This window comes from Ooceraea biroi, chromosome 11 (genome assembly GCF_003672135.1).
Source record: "Ooceraea biroi isolate clonal line C1 chromosome 11, Obir_v5.4, whole genome shotgun sequence".
Taxonomy (NCBI): Eukaryota; Metazoa; Arthropoda; class Insecta; order Hymenoptera; family Formicidae; genus Ooceraea; species Ooceraea biroi.
In genome coordinates, this window is record NC_039516.1 from 12,816,547 (window position 1) to 12,834,870 (window position 18,324).

An 18,324-nucleotide genomic window follows, 5' to 3' on the forward strand; every position below is an offset into this window, starting at 1 on the left:
ATGTGTACACACACGTATACATTATTTGGCATATTATTAAGTTTAGTTGATCGATCGATGGTTTCAAATATCCAAAACATAACAACAAATTTCTACATTATTGATATTTAGAACATTTACGTTGCGTAAATATGTATATAATAATTTACATTCTGAAATTAAACGAGTTAAAGCTGATCTTTTATTTCTCTCTTATTATTACTAAACTGAATAATTTATTTTTGTGTAGGCTGGATTGGGTGCGGTATTCAAGACTATAATAGTGGATCCAGAAAGGCCAGACATTGTGTAAATGAAATAATACAGAGTAATAATTAAACACAAATGAAAAGTTATTAAAATCATATAACAGAAAATTTGATAACATATAAAAGTCTTTATTCTCTCTCTCTCCTTCCCTCGGTCTCTTTTTTTCAAGTTTGCGAACAAAGTTCTTTTTGAAAAAAGAAAAAGGCAAACCTTTAAAGTTATTTGCTTCTAATAGCTTGAATATTTTATATGACATTACACGACGGTTTATTCAGCGAGCTGAGACCAACAAAACTAACAAAAGCATACATGTTGGCGGCGGCTTACTGTTCGACGTTCGGCGGAATTGGAACACTAGTGGGAACCGGAACAAACCTGACTTTCAAAGGAATCTATGAGAGCATTTTCCCTGAAGCTGAGGGAATTTCCTTTACGTCTTGGATGATCGCGTCCTTCCCGCAAATGGTCTGCAATTCTTTCCTGACGTGGTTGTACATACGTATCGCTTACATGGGCTATCTGAGACCGCAAAGCAAAGACGCTCAATTAGCTACGATCGGACCGGAAGGTGAAGCCGTAACAAATCAAGTAAAATAATGAAATGACGCAAATGATTCATAAAATTATGAAACTATAAAAAACATTTAAAAACAAATGCTGATTCTTCCAGGTCATACAAGAGAGATACAAAAATTTGGGCACGTTGACTTTTCACGAATTTGGAGTAATGACTTTATTCTTCATGTGCGTCTTTCTTTGGATATTCCGCAAACCTGGCTTTATAATAGGATGGTCGGAGTTGATCACTGATGTGTTAGTATTCTAACTTGATACGTTGACGAATACAAAATACTGGCATACATATAAAACACATTGTACGAAATAATAAATGTGCAGAGACCTCAGAGACTCGGTACCGGTAATATTCGCTTCTATCCTGATGTTCTTCATCCCGAAGGATCCCAGTTTCATCTACGCTTGCAGTCGAGATCGTAAGGGAGAAAAATATTATCAGTCCCCAGAATATAGCGTTCCTGATAATAATATCAAGAAATGTTGAATTATAATTTCAAAAATATTACAAAATTACAAACTTTAACAAATTCAATTCGAACAATTCAAGTAAAAGGCTTGTTAATTTTATTTTCTACTTAAAAAAAGTACATAGAAAATATCTTTTTTTTAATAAAGAGATCTAGCCCTTGTGTACGCACAAAATTGTAAAATCTACAGCTGCAAAAAGACCGAAGAGGTCGTCGGAAGGTCTGATGACGTGGAAAGCGATCGAGACCAAGATGCCGTGGAGTCTGATGTTCCTGCTGGGCGGTGGATTCGCTATCTCGAGGGGTAGCGTCGCGTCTTGCATGGCGAGAAGGGTCGGCGAAGCTTTGGTACCGCTTCGCTATTTACCACCCCTTTTAATACTGGCCGTAGTGTGCTTCTTCTGCGGCACCATAACAGAGTTTACGTCAAATGTGGGCATCGCAAATATCACTCTACCGGTGATAGCTCAGATGGTGAGCCCGCTTTCGTACTTATGTGCTCAAAGAGGGAAAGAAAAAAAGATAATGTAGATCTGATTTTTATTATTCCGTCCGCCAGTGCGTCGCGATGGAGATACACCCGTTGTACCTGATGGTACCAGCCGCGTTGATGTGCTCGTTCTCGTTTCGTCTACCGGTTGGAACGCCGCCGAACGCGATCATAACTATCGCAGGACACATCCCGACCAAGGGGTTGATCACCGGGGGCTGCATGCCCTCGATCTACAGTCTGATAATGCAGGTCATTTTCTTCCCAACGTGGGGCGTCTTCGTATGGGGGATCAGAGAATTTCCCGACTGGGCGAAACACGTCGAGGCAACGAACGACACGGATGCACGTTGCTGAGCGGAAGAGATCGTATCCGCGAAAATTGCGAGATTGTTACAGAGAAGAATTGGATATTAATAAGTTGAGCCGTTTGCCTTCCCTCGCGTTATTTTGTGTGTTACGTCATGATGTGTAGTAGTCTCTTATCACTAAAGCGCATTTCATGTGTAAAATAAAAAATAAATATATCGAATATTATGCGTATTCCGTACGTTATTTTTCAAAAATTGAGTAATACTGAACATCAATGTACGATACTTACAAATGATATGTATAGTTATAATAAAGCATAAGTTATTAAGTGAGCAATATCTTACAGAATTAATTGCTCGACATAAAACTGAACAGAAAAATAAAAATAATATAAAGCAAATTTGAATATTCACATTTGGATGTATAAATTATTAAATAATTATTTTTTAAAATAAGATCGTAACAAAATACTTACGAAAATTTCTGCTTTTAATATTTTACATCTATATCTACACATGTATATTTGTACATTGTGTTTGCAGCGTCGACAGAAACGCTTGAATCAATATCTGTTTAGAGATATGTTTCAGTTTTAGTCACTATCACTGCAGAGATTTAACGTAAAAAAATAACAGTGCCTGTCGCGGTATTCGTATCCTCACAGAGGACAAACCAAGAATACCCTCGAGCAAGTTAACATATATCTCGTTTTCTAATAGCACATATAGTTTCTAGCAGATATCTTTTATAGTGAATATAGTAGTCCTTTTTATAGCGTTCGTGCGTTCTAAGAGACTTTTATGACTTTGAATTAGATTTCTCACGCCATTTCGACGTTTCTGTGCAATCGCTTCGTCACATCAGCTTCGTTAAGTGGAAGGATGCGGCTTCAAACCGGGAGATTCGCTCTTCTTCGGACTGGAGTTGATCTCCTGTTGCTCCAGCCTACGGTGTCTCAGCATCGTCGACAATACACCGTTGAAACTGGCAGTCTTTTTCTTGGCGCTACCCTTCGGCGTGCTCTCACCGACTCTCCGCACTGGCAGCCGTGGTGATGACATCTCGTCCATAAAGTCAAAGTCAGATTTTTCCTCGGTCCTGTAAAAGGATTATCATTAGCAACACATAAAATTTAATAAGAGATTAATCAAGAATCGCCCTGAGAGCTCACTTGTACTCTTGCGAGCCAAGCTCTTGCTGTCGATTGTTTGAGGGAATGGGAGATGGCCCTCGTCTACCAGGACACTTCCACTCGAGCTCTAGAACACGATTGTTCGTCTCCAAACCTTCAATTAATGACAGTATATCCTCGGCCTTCATGTTCCATTCGTGCTGTGCAAACAAGGGAAGGTACAAGTGTCAGTTGAAAGTCCATGCGAAGCTCAAAGTACAAGTTTGAATTTAGGAAGCAGAATTAATAAAATATGCATGACAAAATACACAAAAAATCACATTTTATTTCACAAAATTTTCACAAAATCTAGATGAATAAATATTGACACAGAAGCGTTTGTCACCTTTGCGTCCACTTCATACTTCTCGTCATCGGAGCACTCCACTGACCACTCTTCTTCATTGTGTTCCATTTTTCATTAAACAGTCAAAAAAGTTAGCTTAGATTGCTCAAGAACACCATCGAGACACTCCCATTGACAAATGACACGAAGTTACGTCTCGTTCGAACGCGATCAGTTGGCTTCCAACTTACACACGAATTTCTCTTGAAAGTCTACATGCTTTCCGCGTGTCGAGGGCGATTGTCCCTCCGACAATGACTTTACGATTATTACGCGCGTTACGGTCGCGACGAACGCGAAAAATCATTGACAGCTCTTTAAACTTAGGTTAAGCCAAGTTAAATCCTCGCGTCCTTGTAGCATCACGGCGTGAAGTAAGAAAATTGCTTAGTAACGCCATCGAAACTTTTAAATTCCGTCTGACTTATCGTTCACTCGTGCTACCGCGAGGTACATTTATGTCTGACTTGCCGTCGACTTGTACTACTACCTCAACTCGGCGAGAGAGACAGTGGCGGCTCGTAGCGGAATGCATCGGAACTAAGTTTCGAAATAGGAATCTGGCGTTATCTACCAGAATTCGTGAGAGCTCAAAGTTTGCGCCTGTACTCTTGCAATCCGTTTAGCAAATTGACAATTATAGAATAATAATGATTGTGAAGTGAACGTATAACTGCAGGCGCTCAAATTTTTATGTATAATGTTTATCAGATTTAATGTGGAAAAAATCATAGGCTTTCACTGCTTTTAGTTGGAAAATGAATGCAAAACATAAAATTATATTGTCAATTAGGAGATGAATGTAAAATAAAAATTATAATAGACGTAAGTATAATAAATAATTATAATTATTAGTAAAATTAATACATTAAATCGAATATTCGAGGAAAGAACTTTTTAAATAACAATTCTCTTTCAATTTTCTTTGAAATATTACTTATAAAGCCACATGACGTTCAATATATCACGGACATTATTCACTCGCTTTCACCAGCAATAATAAACAGAGCAATTTTCTACGATCAAATTGATCTCTGGTGTACCCAACGTACGTACGTTTTCTTATCGCGGCATAAACAATCCTGCGTGCGAATAATGAAATTACAAATGCAGTATTTTGCACTTAAAAATTACTTTAAAAGTAACCTCTAATGCATTTTGTTTTCTATATAAATAAATAAGATATAATATTAAGAATTAGAAATTGTAATAATCAATTATTTCCTTTAATATTCCTTCTATATTTTAAATTTGTCATTCTTTAATTTTGTTTTGTGTAATCTTGAAAATAAAAGATTTGAGACAAATACATCAAATTACCAAAATTCATTCCACAATAATAGACTATTTTTCATTATCATTCTTTACTCGAACTATTCAAATTTTATAATTATCTTAAAACATTCCGATGTATCAATTTTTAGTTAAATTATCTATAACAATATCGAATGATCAAATTATATTACAGATTTATAAATGCGATAGTTTAAATATTTTATATGAGGAAATACAACTCATGCCAGATCGTTATTTACTTGGTGCTGAAGAGAAAAAAACTCTTTCATATCTAACACCTCTGCATAATTGTGGACATTTATCACAGTGCTCGATCTGGAGTGAGGAAAGTATAAGAATGATCGAAATTACGATCATGTTTGCACAAGGGTCTCCTTTCCACGAATAACTCTTCTTGTGCTAACACGACATCGGAACTTCGACTTTAATTTCGACAAGTATTCTTCAAACTATCATTGGATAGGTGCGACGTTAAAGTGGGAGAAAATAAAAAATTGTATTTCTATTATATTAGGAGAATCAAAAAGTATAAAGAGGACCACAAATGACAATGTTAGAAGCATATTTAAAAAACTTAATTTTCCTCTAGCTAAAACTTTCTGAAAGAAAGTTTCAAAAACTTTTCTGAGTACGTCCGTCACATGATGTATGATATATCGTTTGCGTGAACATTAAATTGACAATAACAGTCATCATCAAGAGCTCTCAATTGCCATTCTCGTCTAATACATGCCTAATAATGCGTTGCACACTGGAGGTAGCATAACTACGGAAATTGCTATTGATTTCGTCGCACAACATGAGGGAGAGCTTCCAGGATTCCACGTGTCGAAGAGTTTCCTCCTTCTGTCTTTGATGAGGACTTTGCACGGACGAAACCAGGATCTGCCCGAGACCGACTTTCCCTCTCAAGCCATCCCGAGGAAGAGCGTCCCCTCGTACGCGCGACGCTGAGGAAGTCCATTGCATCGTTCAGGCGAGCAAGTGTGTGTTTTCAAGGGATAAGCATCACGCCGAGAGCGTCCGATCGTCAACAACAATTATCCATCGTCGATCTGACGAGTATGAATGGACAGGTGCGAGCGTACAGAAAAAAATTGCACACGCATCCGCGCCGCGACCGCAGTCCGCAGTCCGCTAGCGCTCTTCGATCCGTCCCGACGTGCGATGTGAATTCGTGACGGTGCAATCTCGACGATGCAATCAGTGATGATGCTCGCGAGGTCCGTTTCGTGCGCGAAGAAATGAAGAAGTGACACTTCCACAACGGATTCCCTCGTGATTGCTCCTCGCCAAGTATGAACAAGTGGGATTTGTATCTTCGAACGGGAATCACTCTTCTTCTTCCTGTTCTCACTTTTCCGCGTCATCTTATGTTCCGTTTTAATGCTGGAACGTTGTGAAGATTCAGGAAGTTGTAAATTTCTCTGTTGTGTGATGTCATACAGGAGTCTAATGCAGTTCACGAATTATCTTGCGAGAGCGCCTGCAAACATCCTCGACGAAACCGCCCCGAAGCCTAGAAAAATGCACATGCGATGGAATAATTTCGACAAGCAGCAAGCGACTAACAGGGCAAACAGTAAGATAAGGCTTACTTAGCTTATTGTAATAATTTTAATCTTTAAGCAGACTCCTGCTTTGATATTTTCTTTTTGCAAATTTAATTTCTGGTTTAAGTTTAAGTGATTTCTTTTTTAACTTGAGAGAAATAACATAAAGAAGATATATTCAGAAATATATATATTAAAAAACACACTTTTACCTTGAAATAATAAATAAATTAAATAATCTCAGATTTTGTAAAATAAATAATAAATATAAAGATTAAAATGATTATTATCAAGAGTATAATCAAATAAGTGCAATTGGAAATTAGCAGAAATGAAACTTAGTGTCATGATTTGCAGAATTTTGACAATTATGCTGCGTAAAAAAACTCGTTATAATATTCTGAATTCGCTCTTGGCCGTTTGCCGTACTCGGCGTAGAGCGATTCCAATCGATAACGGAATAACGCGTAATCTAAATATGTGTAGACAAGTCCTCAAAGGTAGACGAATATGACATGAATTACGATGGTGCGAGTAACAAGTCGGTAAACAGCGATCTATACCAAGCGGTGTTCCCGATCTATCACCTCAGCAAACTGTCCGGTGTATTTCCAACGAGATTTGTCAAACTGGCATGTGGCAGATATCAAGGTCGATTGAGTGGTATCGACAGCGTTTACAGGTGACGATGAATAATAATAAAATTTTTCTTCATTTATGATAGGGATCAAGTGGAATTAATCTTTTTCAGAGATATTTTGTTTGTAATTTTACATATTTTCGAATTTGAGCAAATTCTAGCAAAATAATATCATTACTACATTAATATATTTTTTTCAAATTTCAAATGAAAGAAAACTAAACATTTCTCTTCGAATACTCAGAAATCAAATATTAGATGAAAAATGTATATAATGTTGGAAAAAAAATAGGTAAAAATAATTCTTACAAGTCTGCGAGCCAATTTATACAATGTGCAGCCTATTCCTGTTGATGTGTCTGATTATCGCCGGGATCTGGGGCTTCTGGCACGATCTGAGGGACGGATGGGAGCACAGCACCAGATTAAAGTCGCAGAACACGGTGATCGTCACCAGCAGTGATGTGGCGGGTGTGATGAGCCTCACCGCCGCTGCCATCGTCGGCTCAATCCTGCGCTGGAAGCAAGTGCAAACTATTATCGAGAAGCTGGTCGAGGTAAGTCATCATTTACCAACTGCATTGTAATTTTGCAATGAATTAAAAATTCGTATTTACTTCAATCGAATCTGGAAGTGCGATGAGAAGCTGGGAATCACCTCACTGGAAGACTGGAGGAAGACTCGTAGGCACACGATTCTTTTGACGCTGAGTAGCGTCTTCTACTCCATCACCATCTCCTCCCTGGACATTTACACGTGGCATTACGAAGTGAGGCTGAGCAAGAATCTGAACGATAAAGGCCCGATTAATTACCTGCCGCTGTATTTTATGTACATAGTCATCATGATGATGGAAGTCCAGTACGCCATCGCCGTGTACAATGTCAGCCAGAGATTCCTCAGGCTCAACACGAGCCTCGAGAACATCCTGAAGAGCGGCAGGATCACGGATCAGTTCAGGAAGGATCTTGGATTAGGTAGGTGCGGGCTCACGATAATAATGACAATCATCAACTGTTCTTTTGAATCCTAAAATTCACAAATCATTGATGATGTTAAAATGATTCTTCAGCTAACTATCTTCGAGATCAGGGGCAGCTCGTTGCATACATCCGACACACAGAATTGGGAAATGCTCGAATCCGGAAGTCGAAGGTCTTGGACTCCTCCGCTGCGAATGGTATGATTCATGATTGGTATATATCTTTCATTTCTTGCACTCGCTCATCATACTTGCAGAGCATCTGATAAAAATGCGTTCGAAAAGTTCGCTGAAGGCACATGAAAACAGTTTTAAAAAATCCAATAATTATACGCTATTTTAATGTAATGAATGGTTGATTGTGATTAAAGTTACTATCAATCCTCTTCTCCAGATGGCAAAAGCTTCACGGACAATATATCCCAATTGGTGACGGTGCACGCGCTGCTGTGCGATGCGGTAGCGCTCATAAATACCGCTTACGGCGTCGTTACCCTCGTAATTACCATCACCTGCCTGATACATCTGATCATTACGCCGTATTTTCTGATAATGGAAGCCGATGGAAGGCGTGAGCCGCTGTTCCTTGCGGTACAAGGTCTGTGGTGCATCTTTCACGTTTGGCGGTTGCTAATGATCGTGCAGCCCACGTATTCTGCTACGGCCCAGGTAACGGAAACTAATTTAGATAAATAAATGAACTATCGACAATTATCATTTACGATTTATGAGCTAAGAAAACGTGACGGAAATTCCAAAAGAAATTATTAAAAATTATTTAAAAAATTATCGAATTGTTATAAGAGTCCAATAATTTAAACGCATTATTTTTGGAAAAAGCAGAAAGTTTTAAATACTGTACATCACGTTACTATATTAAGGCAAAGAAGACGGCGGTTTTAGTCAGCCAGTTGCTGTCTGCAAATTACGACAAGGAGGAAGATAGGAAACAGTTGGAAATTTTTTCGTTTCAACTCTTGCACCAGCCGTTGGAGTTCTCAGCGTGCGGACTCTTCACCCTGGATCGAACCCTCGTGACTTCGGTAAGGGAGAAACCTCGCGGCTTCCCAATTTCCTGATTTCCGAGAGAAACGAATGAATTAACGAAAAAAAGATAACACGAATTTTTAGATCGCTGGCGCCGTCACGACGTATCTCGTGATACTCTTACAATTTCAGAGAGACGACGACACGAAAGGTAACTTTAATAATATCCTGAAGAACGCCACGCAGATACTGAGAAACGCGTCACTCACAACAGGAAAATTAGGCTTAAATTAGAAAAGAAAAACCTGTGCTTTTTCATAGATTTTCTTCTTTTCTGTTGATATTTTCGACCTCTCTCTCTCTCTCCTATAATAAAACTTTTTAAAAGTTAATACACGTCTCCGATTTATTTGTAAAATATCCATGATCGAAAGATTCGAGTCGAGACGAATGTCCAACCCTCCAATGTACAAAGATGCTGATTCGCGACATATCAGAGGGCTAAAAACGATAGAAACGAATAAAATCAAATAGAGAACACACAAATATTGTAACACGTTCGGTGCGAGAACCAATTCCTTAACTAAGTAAATAACATTTACAAGAAGAAGCTAATACAATTGTGAACATCTTTTCTTTACGGATATGTCTAATGCGTGTGTGTGATAATAAGAAAGGATCAGAGTGGGGTAAAATATGGGGGGGGGGGGGGTCCTGGATCATCAATCCGATATCGATACCAGACTAGACGCCTGCGATGCGATAATGACATTTAATATCCCAATTTCTCTCGTACATCGGCGGAGATATAAGAAACACGGCCCTCTCGTTCGTTTCTTTCAAATCGATCGCCATCGTCATCTCGTGATCATCAATTGACAATTAATTAGCGCTTTGCTTCGTAGTGTAGTCGTCTAGAAAGATTAGACGTCGATCACAGCCTGTCCGAAACTTGCCTCACCGCTCTTACCACCCTGCCCTGTTGTGCTAAGCGCGGAGGTACCTAGAAACGAATCGAACTCGAAGCATCTCCTCCCTCTACGTTTTTCAGAAGCCGGGAATTTTTGTTTAGCTCGAGTTACTCCTAAAATTATATACAACAACCTCGTATACTGACTCTCCGTTCACGTACCGCTTTTTTTCACCGTGCCCGCTCTATACACTTGTTCGTACAAATTATTAATCTAGCAATAAATATATTAGCTCGCTCACAGGAGAGCCTAAAACGCGTTAGTCCGCATGCCGTGTATGGTGTGTGTGTGTATGGGTGTGTGGGGGTGTGTGTGTGTGTGTGTATCCGTTACAAATTATGTATAAATCCGACGGCGACGGCAGACGCGTGCCGCCGCGGTGCCGGCCGACATTGATCGGCAATTGATCGATCGGCGGATCCGTCGCCATTCCCGGCCGGGCTGCTGCTTTCCTTCGTTCCCTTCGGCGGACTCGTTCCCTCAGTTGGCCGTGGCCGCCGCGACAGACGGCTGCGCCTTCTGATGAACCGCTTGCAGCAGGTTGTCGCAGCATGTGTCCTTCGTCGTGGTGGGCGGCAGCTTCTTCGGCCTCTGGCACGTCACCGGCACCACGGCCATCTCCGTGGGATTCGTCGTCTCGCTCTCCACTTTGGCGTTCTGATGACGAGCGTTGCTGCACTGACAGGTGTTCGTGTGATGATGATGCAGCCGCGCGTAGCAGTCGCTGCACACCCTCACGGGATTGTAGAGCTGTTCGCTAGGCAGGGGGGTGGAGTTCTCGGAGCAGTCGGCGCAGAAAATCTTGCCGCAGCATCTGGAACGCGCGAGATCACGCGTGAGACACACACACATCGTTCTCCCTCATCGTTCATCATTCTCTCCGCTCACTTCCTACCGTTAGCAGCGAAGAATTTAGCGTCTACCGCGTCTTCCGCCGCGCGAAATGCATACCTGCAGTGATGCTTACGTCTACCGAGCCAGAACTCCGTGTTGCATCCCATGCACCGAGTCACCGCGTGATCGGGCACCCAGAGGGTGGGCGCGGGACCCAGCTCTTCCACAGCCTCCCAGGACATGTCCGACGGCAGCGACTCCCCGTGCTCGCCGGCACTTCCCACCGAGTCCGGTAGCGAGCCCTGCGAGTCACCGGGTGAATTTTTTACCATGTTACATTGCTCGCACACTTGGTATGAGAACGCGGAGTTAGGCTATCACCGAGGTACTCACAATGTCGTCGATACGATCAGTATCCGCATTGTGATTGCAAACTTGTTTTATTAGTGCCAGCCTTGTCGTGTGCAGCTCCTTTCTCAGGGCTTCCTCCTTGAGCTGGAAGAACGATCGCTTTAGTAATTATTAATAGAAATTAAATGGCGAATTGTACTTATGCGCAATTATGGCGAGAATCGTTAGAGAGAATATCAGAGAGCCGAACAATGTCCGCCTTCCACTTTAATGCATCGTCGAAGACACTTTCGGGGAATGCCGGGGGGGGCACGAGATAAAAGATTAGTAATTGGCGTTCAAGTACCTTATGCTCTACGATAATTTGCTGTACTCGCATTTGGACGTCACAACATATGACAGGAAGACCGTCAACATCGTCCAGCCAGTCAGGATTATCTAGCATAACGTCCTGATGGGTTGGAGAAGCCGGACATATGCTACTGGGAGTTCTTGATATCAATGGGGCGCTAGTATCACTCACGTCACTACCCTCGTTGTGGTTGCGATTACACGATGAGCAAACGGCCCGGCCGGTGGTGCCGGTTTCGATCCACGGCGATACGATGTCGCGCGACGGGTTCGTCTGCGGTCTGCGAATTTCATGCCAAGTTCTCACAAATGGATCGCACGATGATGACGGATCCATCAATGTGCACAGACTGCCGCAAAGACATAACATAAAAGAGAAATGCGCTCACACTTCCTTCTCCCCGTTCACCGCGGGCACCACGGAGTCGTTGTTGGGTATCAGGGTGTCGGTAGAACTGTCCACCGACGGATTAGCCGGCGAGTCGCTCGACGTCTGATTCGCAGCGCATCGTTTCGGCCTGGTTTCCGTCTCCGACAGGCTCTCACTCGCGGCCTCGTTCTTGTTGTCGTCCACGTTCCTCGCGCTCTTTTGATCCGCGTCGTTCTCGAGCGCCAGGCTGTCAAATTTTCTGCAGAGACAGAGAAGGTGCGTGTAAGATTCACGTTCACGAGCTCGTTCAGTCAGTTGATAGATTTGCCATGCGTGGACCGATCGTGTACTTTTCTATGGAGATACTCGGATCGCTGCGTCTTCGGTGCAGGTAAGCCGCGTGGTCAGGAGCGTGCATGAGATCGCCGTACGACCTCGTTTTCGTCATCTGTCCCTGCGGCTCCTCGCTCTCGCCGCCCTCGATGTCGATCATCGCGACTCGTTGCTTGTCGTCCCTCATGCCGAGCGACGACTCCATCGAGCCTAGATACACTTCGGACCACAAGACAAGATCGCGTACATTGCAACTTGGCCATAATACCTTGAAATAAATAGCAAAGGTGATAAAATCGGAGTAACTTGGACCATACGCTTCGACTACAAATGTAAATCTATGTTAAATGGACGATTTGGAGACGTACTTGATTCTTCAACGGCGAGTACAGATGATTTACAAAGGCGGCCGAATTGAGGAAACGCCAGACGGAATACGTGCGCTCGCGTATTCTCAGTTGTAGCCTCTCCTGCCTGGTGTTGCACAAGAATGTACCGAACAGCTGTGAGTACGTATGCTGGGCCAGTTTTACCTGAGACGCGCGATTACATGAGCCACAGGAAGGCGAATAATTTATGACCTAATTAATATTAATATATTGACATATAGTACACTTACGAGGTACGCTGGCGACATTTGGAAACTACATTGAAACTGCAGGATAAGCTGATGGACGCAGTCGAGCCACTGGAGGAATACCGGGCAGCGCTCGTTTGGATCGTCGCAGCCGATCGTCTGGCCACACCGGTCCGCAAACTTGTGTCCGAAGTCTAACCATTCTCTCTCGACCAAAACTTGGAATCCCTAGGCACCAGGATAGAGAGCGATAAGCATACGAGAACCTCCCCTCCTCCTTCCTCTCAAAAGCATACCTCCATAGTGCGGTAGTACGGATCAAGTAGTATCTGTGCCAACGCGACAATCTGAGGCGTTCGATCCCAGCCGTCACTGCAGTGCACCAATACTGGTCGACCGTCCCTCTCGATCGCGGATGCCACGGTGACCGCTGCTCGCAACAGACCCGACATGTGCTGCAGCCATCGCGTCCCCTCCAGCAAACTTAGCCAACTGCAAAAGAAATTGGAATAATAAATATTTCGAATGACAATAATAATTAAAAATTCGGGTAAAAAGATTGGAATCAGTTTCAAATGTAAATTTCATCTCTAATAATCTGAGTACTCACTTCGGTTGATCAGCCTCCGACGCGCAAAGCTGCCTGACCGCGTGAAAGCTCTTTCGTATCGAGTGAATGTTTGGCAGATTCATAAACTGTATATCGCAACTCGGGTAATACTCGGGACATTCGCAGCCGCCGCCGCGCGCCCGATTCGCCACGGCCGTTGTATACGATCTGGCATCGACGATTAAAACTTTCTACAGAGTGAAAATATGTTTACCGTAGAGTGTAAACGTGAAGTTAGCATGCGAATTACAGTTCAATCTTACTTTTTAAATATAATTAATTTTTCGTTAATCGATAAGTGCGCTCACCTTGGCAGCGCTCGGTGTGATAGCGTCATCACCAGCGTCGGAATACGTAATGGGCGAATCTACCATCGTAGATTCGCCCTTATCATAACTGCACGCGTCTGCGAGAGCCTTCAGGAGGTCCTCATCCTCTGAACTTCTCCAACCGAGCCAGCCGACTTCCGGCTGGCTGCTGCGAGCTATCACGGCGCCGTTATTGACGTGTCTTAAAACAAGATATCGCGATGATAAGATAAATGTAAGTCAATCACATCGTACGTGCACGAAGAGGCGAAGAAGCCGTACGTACCTCCAAACGATAGCTGGAATTCGCCTAGAGCTTCTAAATTTGGCAACGAACTCGAGGATCTTGTCGGAAATGCAAGCAGGAACTAGGAGCTGCGGCGGGTAGGATGGACACATCCGGTAGTCCTTGTTTATCTGGCTTATGCGCCACGTGCCGTGTAAATTGAACTTTAATCGCTCAACCTGTCGCACAATTTCGTTCGTGACGTCGGATCATGATACACAGATATTAAATTCAGTATGACTGTCGAGAGCTTGAGTGATGCACTCACCTCTGAATTAAATGTAGTAATATAAGAACTATTATCTTTTCCGAGCCTAGGATAGTCCTTGCCCTCTTCTACGGACCAGGCATAGTACGCGAATGCAAATATATCCTCTATGCTCTTACGCGGGTAGGTCACTTTGTGTAATCGTTTGAACCACTCCAAACAGTGCTCGTTAGTGGTAAATGCGCAACTGAAATATATCAGAATTTCCATGTTTTTTTTCTCCATTGAAGCGTTTACGCACAAACGACGAATCCGATCTGCTATCTGATAATTGGGTGAACGAGAAACGTACCTTAAAGAACGTGCGTCTTTGCATCCAATGTGCAAGTAGAAAATCTCCTTGACCTCCAGTTGCTCGATGAGACCGAGAGGTATGTTGTAACAGGTCTGGCTCAGCTGCAGGTAGAGCCTGTAATTCGAGAGCGCCAGGACACCCTCCGTCGTCCGTCCCAGCGCGACGACCGATTCCCCGCTCAGCGGCGTGAACGGGATCGTCAGCGTCTCGTCCTCGCACTCGAAGTGCGTGTGCTTGGGGAACAGCTCCGAGGCGTGGAGGTGACATATGGACTGCAGGCTGGTCGGCTCGTCGGAACTCTCCATCTCTTCGCTCTTCAACATAGAAAATTTGCGTCCTTGACATTCGGTCACATGCGCGTGCCTATCTCGAGTAATCGAGATCAAGATCGCAGGAGCAGAACAACGGCTTCGAGATCGTTGTCTTATCTCTCTCTGTGTGTTGTGTTATTGTACGTCGTATCAGCGATTCCACGCAGAAGCAACTTACCTCGGAGGAAACTTTATCAGTGACTATCGGATGCTCCGAGATTAAGGTGTCCTGCCTCCTGCAACATATCATCAGCTGTCTGTAATGACACGTACATTCCAAACGTACACGTGCGTGTGGCGCATTAATGTTTACATTGTCAATAGTGTGCTCGGCTTGGCGCGGCGCTTTAAGAACAAAGATACCAATAACGTTCACTTATTCGTCTCCGCTGCGGAACGTGAACCTAAATAACACAAAGGCGGTTGTATATATGCATATATGAAAACACTGTTAAAATCATTGTCGCTTTTACAATAGACGCGCTCCGTTTAATTCATATTTAAATTTCAGGGTCAAGCGCGAGGTGCCGACTGAAATAACCGCGTTGGGCACACGTCCGGGACACAAAAGCATAAAGATGCCAAAGGCAATGCTCTCCTGCTTCTCTAGGAATAAACGTGCAGATAAACTCTTATCGCGGCTATTATCGGCGTTCAATTATCATAACTCAGTAGTAGTATCGGCACTATCGGCGCTATTAACTGTCACTTTTCGTTTAACGGCAAGTGCAATTCGCTCCGGGTATCTTCTCCACCCTTTGTTTCTCGTCTCAAAGTCCAACCACATATCCGTGTATGTGCATGTTAAATGCAGAAATCAACCGGATACGTCAGTGCAGCGCACATGCTTTATCGTACACGGCTTTTCCTCGCAATTATCTTCCTCCTCCGGCACGCCGTTTCCTCTTTCCTCGTTTTACTTCTCGCTGCCGATTCACCTACGACCACCTGGACGGTACACGCGCGCGGTTGCCGAACCATCCGCCGGACGCCTCGGCATCCTCGTGCCGCGACGCATCACACTTTAATCGCAATGTCATCGTGCAGGCGGCTCCTGAAACCGCGAGCGCGCAGGGAAAGCGGCTCTCGCGCTCGGGGCACCGACGTCGATTATCGCCAATTCCGGTCGACCGACTTTTTCGTTCCGTCCAGATCGCACGGAGGTGGGAACGCAACGTAGAAAGGGACAGCGACCGAGGATTTAATTAATTCCGACTCCGTCGGGGCTCGCGGTCGCCGTGCCACGCTCGGCGGCATGCATGCGCAAGCCCGACGGCCGCGTCTCTCTTTTCGCCGCTATCTCGCGCTTTAGAAGACGGATACCGATGCGACAGATTACGGAGAGAAACCGGAACGGGGGAAGAAGATACGGCACTTGGCAATTCGAGTTTCGATGTCGGGCAGGTCGAGACGACCTCGAGGGACAACGTCGCGAGGCTCGATGTCGGCGCCGAGACGAACGGGACTCGGCGCACGTCGGCACTCATTCGCGTCGGTCGCGCGATTCTCGGCACTCGGTTCCCGAGGCATTCCGCACGCGGCTAGTCTCACTTGGAACGCCAGCTACCGCTCCGGGAACGCCTTCGTCGCTTCGGTTAGATCGGTCCTTCGCGTCTCCGCGGGCCTTCTACTCGCGCTTCTCCCTCACCGACGACGCCCGAGCGGCGCGCGTTTATCGCGGCGAAACGCGCGACACACACACGGCGCGATCGCGGGATACACGGACCCATTATTGCGTCTCCCCCGTTTCAAAACGCAGCTGGCGACGCGGAACGGTGCAGCGCACGGCACGGCACGGCACGGCACGACGCGGCTTGGCTTGGCTTGGCGCCGCGCGAGTTATCCCGTGTTCCGCTCTATTCCGTTCCGCGTCTCTCAGCCCGGCCTCTCCTTCTTCGCTCTTATTATTATGCGGCGGCCGAGGGCCAGCTCGGCGACGTGTGTCAACCTTGAGACGCGCGTCGCGCATGGCGCGTAATTACTCGCGCGATTACTCGCTCTCTCGCTCTAGTTCTCTCTTTCTCCTTTTTTCTCTCTCGTTACCTTGAGGGAGAAAGAGAAGGAGAGAGCGCGCGTAACCGCACTCGCGGTGTCGCGCGAGCGCACGTAGACTCGCTTCTTACTCACTTCTAGACTGCGAGGTGTCCCACGCGATGGACGACGCACGTCGGTCTGTCGCCAAGACTTTTTCTCTCTCTCTCTCTATCTGTCTGTCTGTCTATCCTCTTCTCTATCTCTCTTCTTCCAGTCTGTACTCCTTCGCGCGGAATGCACGAACCAAACAACCGCTTCGAGACGGTGTGCTTGTCGTTGCCGATCGAGGGAGAGACGCCACGCACTATCGACGCTGCGCCGCGACGCGGGGCATCGTCCTCACGGGTCGCACCGCGACGACGGCGTAGGGACGCGGACGGGCGACGTGCGTGTGGGCTGAACGACGACGACCGTGAGAGCTCGATGGTGGTGGTGGCGGCGACGGTGACGGCGACGATCAGTTCTCATTACGGCGGCTGGTTCTCATCGAGAGCGCGTGCCCTGCGCGTGTTGTCTCGCCGACGGGTCCAACGGCGGCCAGGCGGGCGGGCGCGGAATCGCGGCGCGTAAACGGGATCCTCGTTACCGCAATAATGCGTAGCCGGAATTACGATACACTCGCGGATCCTAGGAGCCGTAAGCCTCGCGACCATGCACCGCCGACGTGAAAGCTGTTGTACTGACAGGTCGTTCTACGTACGGCATGAAGGCGGCTTTCCACGGAAGTTGTTCCTGCGACGTCGCGCCGTGAGAATCGACAAGCGCATTACCGTTGCTTTTGCCCTCTAACCTCTCCGCTGCTTGTCCGTTCTCTTTCCCTTCCTTTTGCAAGTTTGAGCGCCTTACGAGCGTTTCAGCGAGTCTGTTTGTTTTAGCTTTATTTACCTGTATATATTTCATATGTGAAGGGATAAAAGAGATCCGAGAGAAAAGAAGGAAGGAGATTGAGTGCAGAAGGTGTAGGTCTTCATGTAGGGCTTATTTTCAATGCACAGGTAAGTCCGATCTTGAGCGATGATTGGTGGATTTATTGAGGCTCGAGGATTGGCTACTCGTAATGTAACTTGAATGAAAATGTATGAAAGATTGAGAAATTAATCGAATTCCGAGGATTAATTTTGAAAATCCTGAAACTGATCTTTGATGTGAAGTTTTCGATTCACAAAACAGAGACTTACGTATCTCAGTATTTTATAACTCTAAATATTAATCTTCCAAGCAATCAACTCGTCCGAAATAGACATTCAGACAACTTTGAGGAAACTTTCCAGTGATAGTTTTCATAATTTAAATTTGAAAAAACTTTGTAAAATTTATAAAATGTTAGAATACGATAAATTCTGATAAAAAAAGTA

At 44.7% G+C, this 18,324-nt stretch overlaps 5 protein-coding genes and 1 long non-coding RNA gene across 10 annotated transcripts; 3 read left to right on the plus strand and 3 right to left on the minus strand.

Moving 5' to 3' along the window:
- Position 1: 1 nt before the first annotated feature.
- Positions 2-862, plus strand: LOC113562971 (protein I'm not dead yet-like). Its single transcript, XM_026973848.1, has one exon. The coding sequence runs from the start codon at positions 499-501 to the stop codon at positions 844-846; it is 348 nt and encodes a 115-aa protein (XP_026829649.1). The 5' UTR covers positions 2-498; the 3' UTR covers positions 847-862.
- Positions 863-925: 63 nt separating this feature from the next.
- LOC105275389 (protein I'm not dead yet) lies at positions 926-2,723 on the plus strand. The gene is made up of 2 exons (XM_020030338.2): positions 926-1,766; positions 1,852-2,723. Exons 1-2 carry the CDS (start codon positions 1,518-1,520, stop codon positions 2,137-2,139), a joined length of 537 nt encoding a protein of 178 aa, XP_019885897.1. The 5' UTR covers positions 926-1,517; the 3' UTR covers positions 2,140-2,723.
- LOC105275302 (PAXIP1-associated glutamate-rich protein 1) lies at positions 2,568-3,994 on the minus strand. The gene is made up of 3 exons (XM_011332043.3): positions 3,612-3,994; positions 3,266-3,426; positions 2,568-3,192 (listed from the first exon to the last, which is right to left on the minus strand). Exons 1-3 carry the CDS (start codon positions 3,678-3,680, stop codon positions 2,964-2,966), a joined length of 459 nt encoding a protein of 152 aa, XP_011330345.1. The 5' UTR covers positions 3,681-3,994; the 3' UTR covers positions 2,568-2,963.
- Positions 3,995-5,396: 1,402 nt separating this feature from the next.
- LOC113562972 lies at positions 5,397-7,522 on the minus strand. Its single transcript, XR_003407274.1, has 2 exons — positions 7,410-7,522; positions 5,397-6,426 (listed from the first exon to the last, which is right to left on the minus strand). It is a non-coding gene; the product is annotated as an uncharacterized LOC113562972 (long non-coding RNA).
- On the plus strand, positions 6,270-9,789 carry LOC105275306 (gustatory receptor for sugar taste 43a). 3 transcript variants are annotated; one of them, XM_011332048.3, is made up of 8 exons: positions 6,270-6,489; positions 6,947-7,142; positions 7,441-7,657; positions 7,736-8,078; positions 8,174-8,281; positions 8,478-8,752; positions 8,965-9,126; positions 9,215-9,789. In XM_011332048.3, the coding sequence occupies exons 1-8, from the start codon at positions 6,294-6,296 to the stop codon at positions 9,362-9,364; spliced, it is 1,647 nt and encodes a 548-aa protein (XP_011330350.1). In that variant the 5' UTR covers positions 6,270-6,293; the 3' UTR covers positions 9,365-9,789. The 3 variants fall into 3 exon arrangements, with proteins under 3 accessions (XP_011330350.1, XP_011330351.1, XP_011330352.1); XM_011332049.3 differs by having other exon boundaries at positions 9,263-9,789; XM_011332050.3 differs by having other exon boundaries at positions 9,198-9,348.
- A 35-nt stretch (positions 9,790-9,824) lies between these two features.
- Positions 9,825-18,298, minus strand: LOC105275304 (myotubularin-related protein 3). 3 transcript variants are annotated; one of them, XM_011332045.3, is made up of 17 exons: positions 17,063-18,298; positions 15,249-15,339; positions 15,114-15,171; positions 14,622-14,938; positions 14,330-14,516; positions 14,062-14,240; positions 13,776-13,977; positions 13,468-13,658; positions 13,154-13,349; positions 12,900-13,085; positions 12,649-12,813; positions 12,298-12,548; positions 11,967-12,206; positions 11,573-11,858; positions 11,269-11,370; positions 10,993-11,177; positions 9,825-10,855 (listed from the first exon to the last, which is right to left on the minus strand). In XM_011332045.3, coding segments are annotated over exons 2-17 (3,081 nt in total). In that variant the 5' UTR covers positions 15,251-15,339; positions 17,063-18,298; the 3' UTR covers positions 9,825-10,521. The 3 variants fall into 3 exon arrangements, with proteins under 3 accessions (XP_011330347.1, XP_011330348.1, XP_011330349.1); XM_011332046.3 differs by lacking the exon at positions 17,063-18,298 and adding an exon at positions 16,487-17,029; XM_011332047.3 differs by lacking the exon at positions 15,249-15,339.
- Between the last annotated feature and the right edge of the window lie 26 nt (positions 18,299-18,324).

Bases quoted from the DNA above. Each gene is read 5' to 3' on its own strand.
- LOC113562971 (XM_026973848.1), top strand. From the start codon at position 499: ATGACATTACACGACGGTTTATTCAGCGAGCTGAGACCAACAAAACTA.
- LOC105275389 (XM_020030338.2), top strand. From the start codon at position 1,518: ATGACGTGGAAAGCGATCGAGACCAAGATGCCGTGGAGTCTGATGTTC. The intron at 1,767-1,851 runs GTGAGCCCGCTT...TCCGTCCGCCAG, and splicing joins TACCGGTGATAGCTCAGATG to TGCGTCGCGATGGAGATACA.
- LOC105275302 (XM_011332043.3), bottom strand. From the start codon at position 3,680: ATGGAACACAATGAAGAAGAGTGGTCAGTGGAGTGCTCCGATGACGAG. The intron at 3,427-3,611 runs GTGACAAACGCT...TTGTTTGCACAG, and splicing joins AGTATGAAGTGGACGCAAAG to CACGAATGGAACATGAAGGC. The intron at 3,193-3,265 runs GTGAGCTCTCAG...ATCCTTTTACAG, and splicing joins CTTGGCTCGCAAGAGTACAA to GACCGAGGAAAAATCTGACT.
- LOC105275306 (XM_011332048.3), top strand. From the start codon at position 6,294: ATGCTGGAACGTTGTGAAGATTCAGGAAGTTGTAAATTTCTCTGTTGT. The intron at 6,490-6,946 runs GTAAGATAAGGC...AAATATGTGTAG, and splicing joins AGCGACTAACAGGGCAAACA to ACAAGTCCTCAAAGGTAGAC. The intron at 8,079-8,173 runs GTAGGTGCGGGC...ATGATTCTTCAG, and splicing joins CAGGAAGGATCTTGGATTAG to CTAACTATCTTCGAGATCAG.
- LOC105275304 (XM_011332045.3), bottom strand. The intron at 14,939-15,113 runs GTAAGTTGCTTC...TCTATGTTGAAG, and splicing joins CTGATAAAGTTTCCTCCGAG to AGCGAAGAGATGGAGAGTTC. The intron at 14,517-14,621 runs GTACGTTTCTCG...GATATATTTCAG, and splicing joins AAAGACGCACGTTCTTTAAG to TTGCGCATTTACCACTAACG.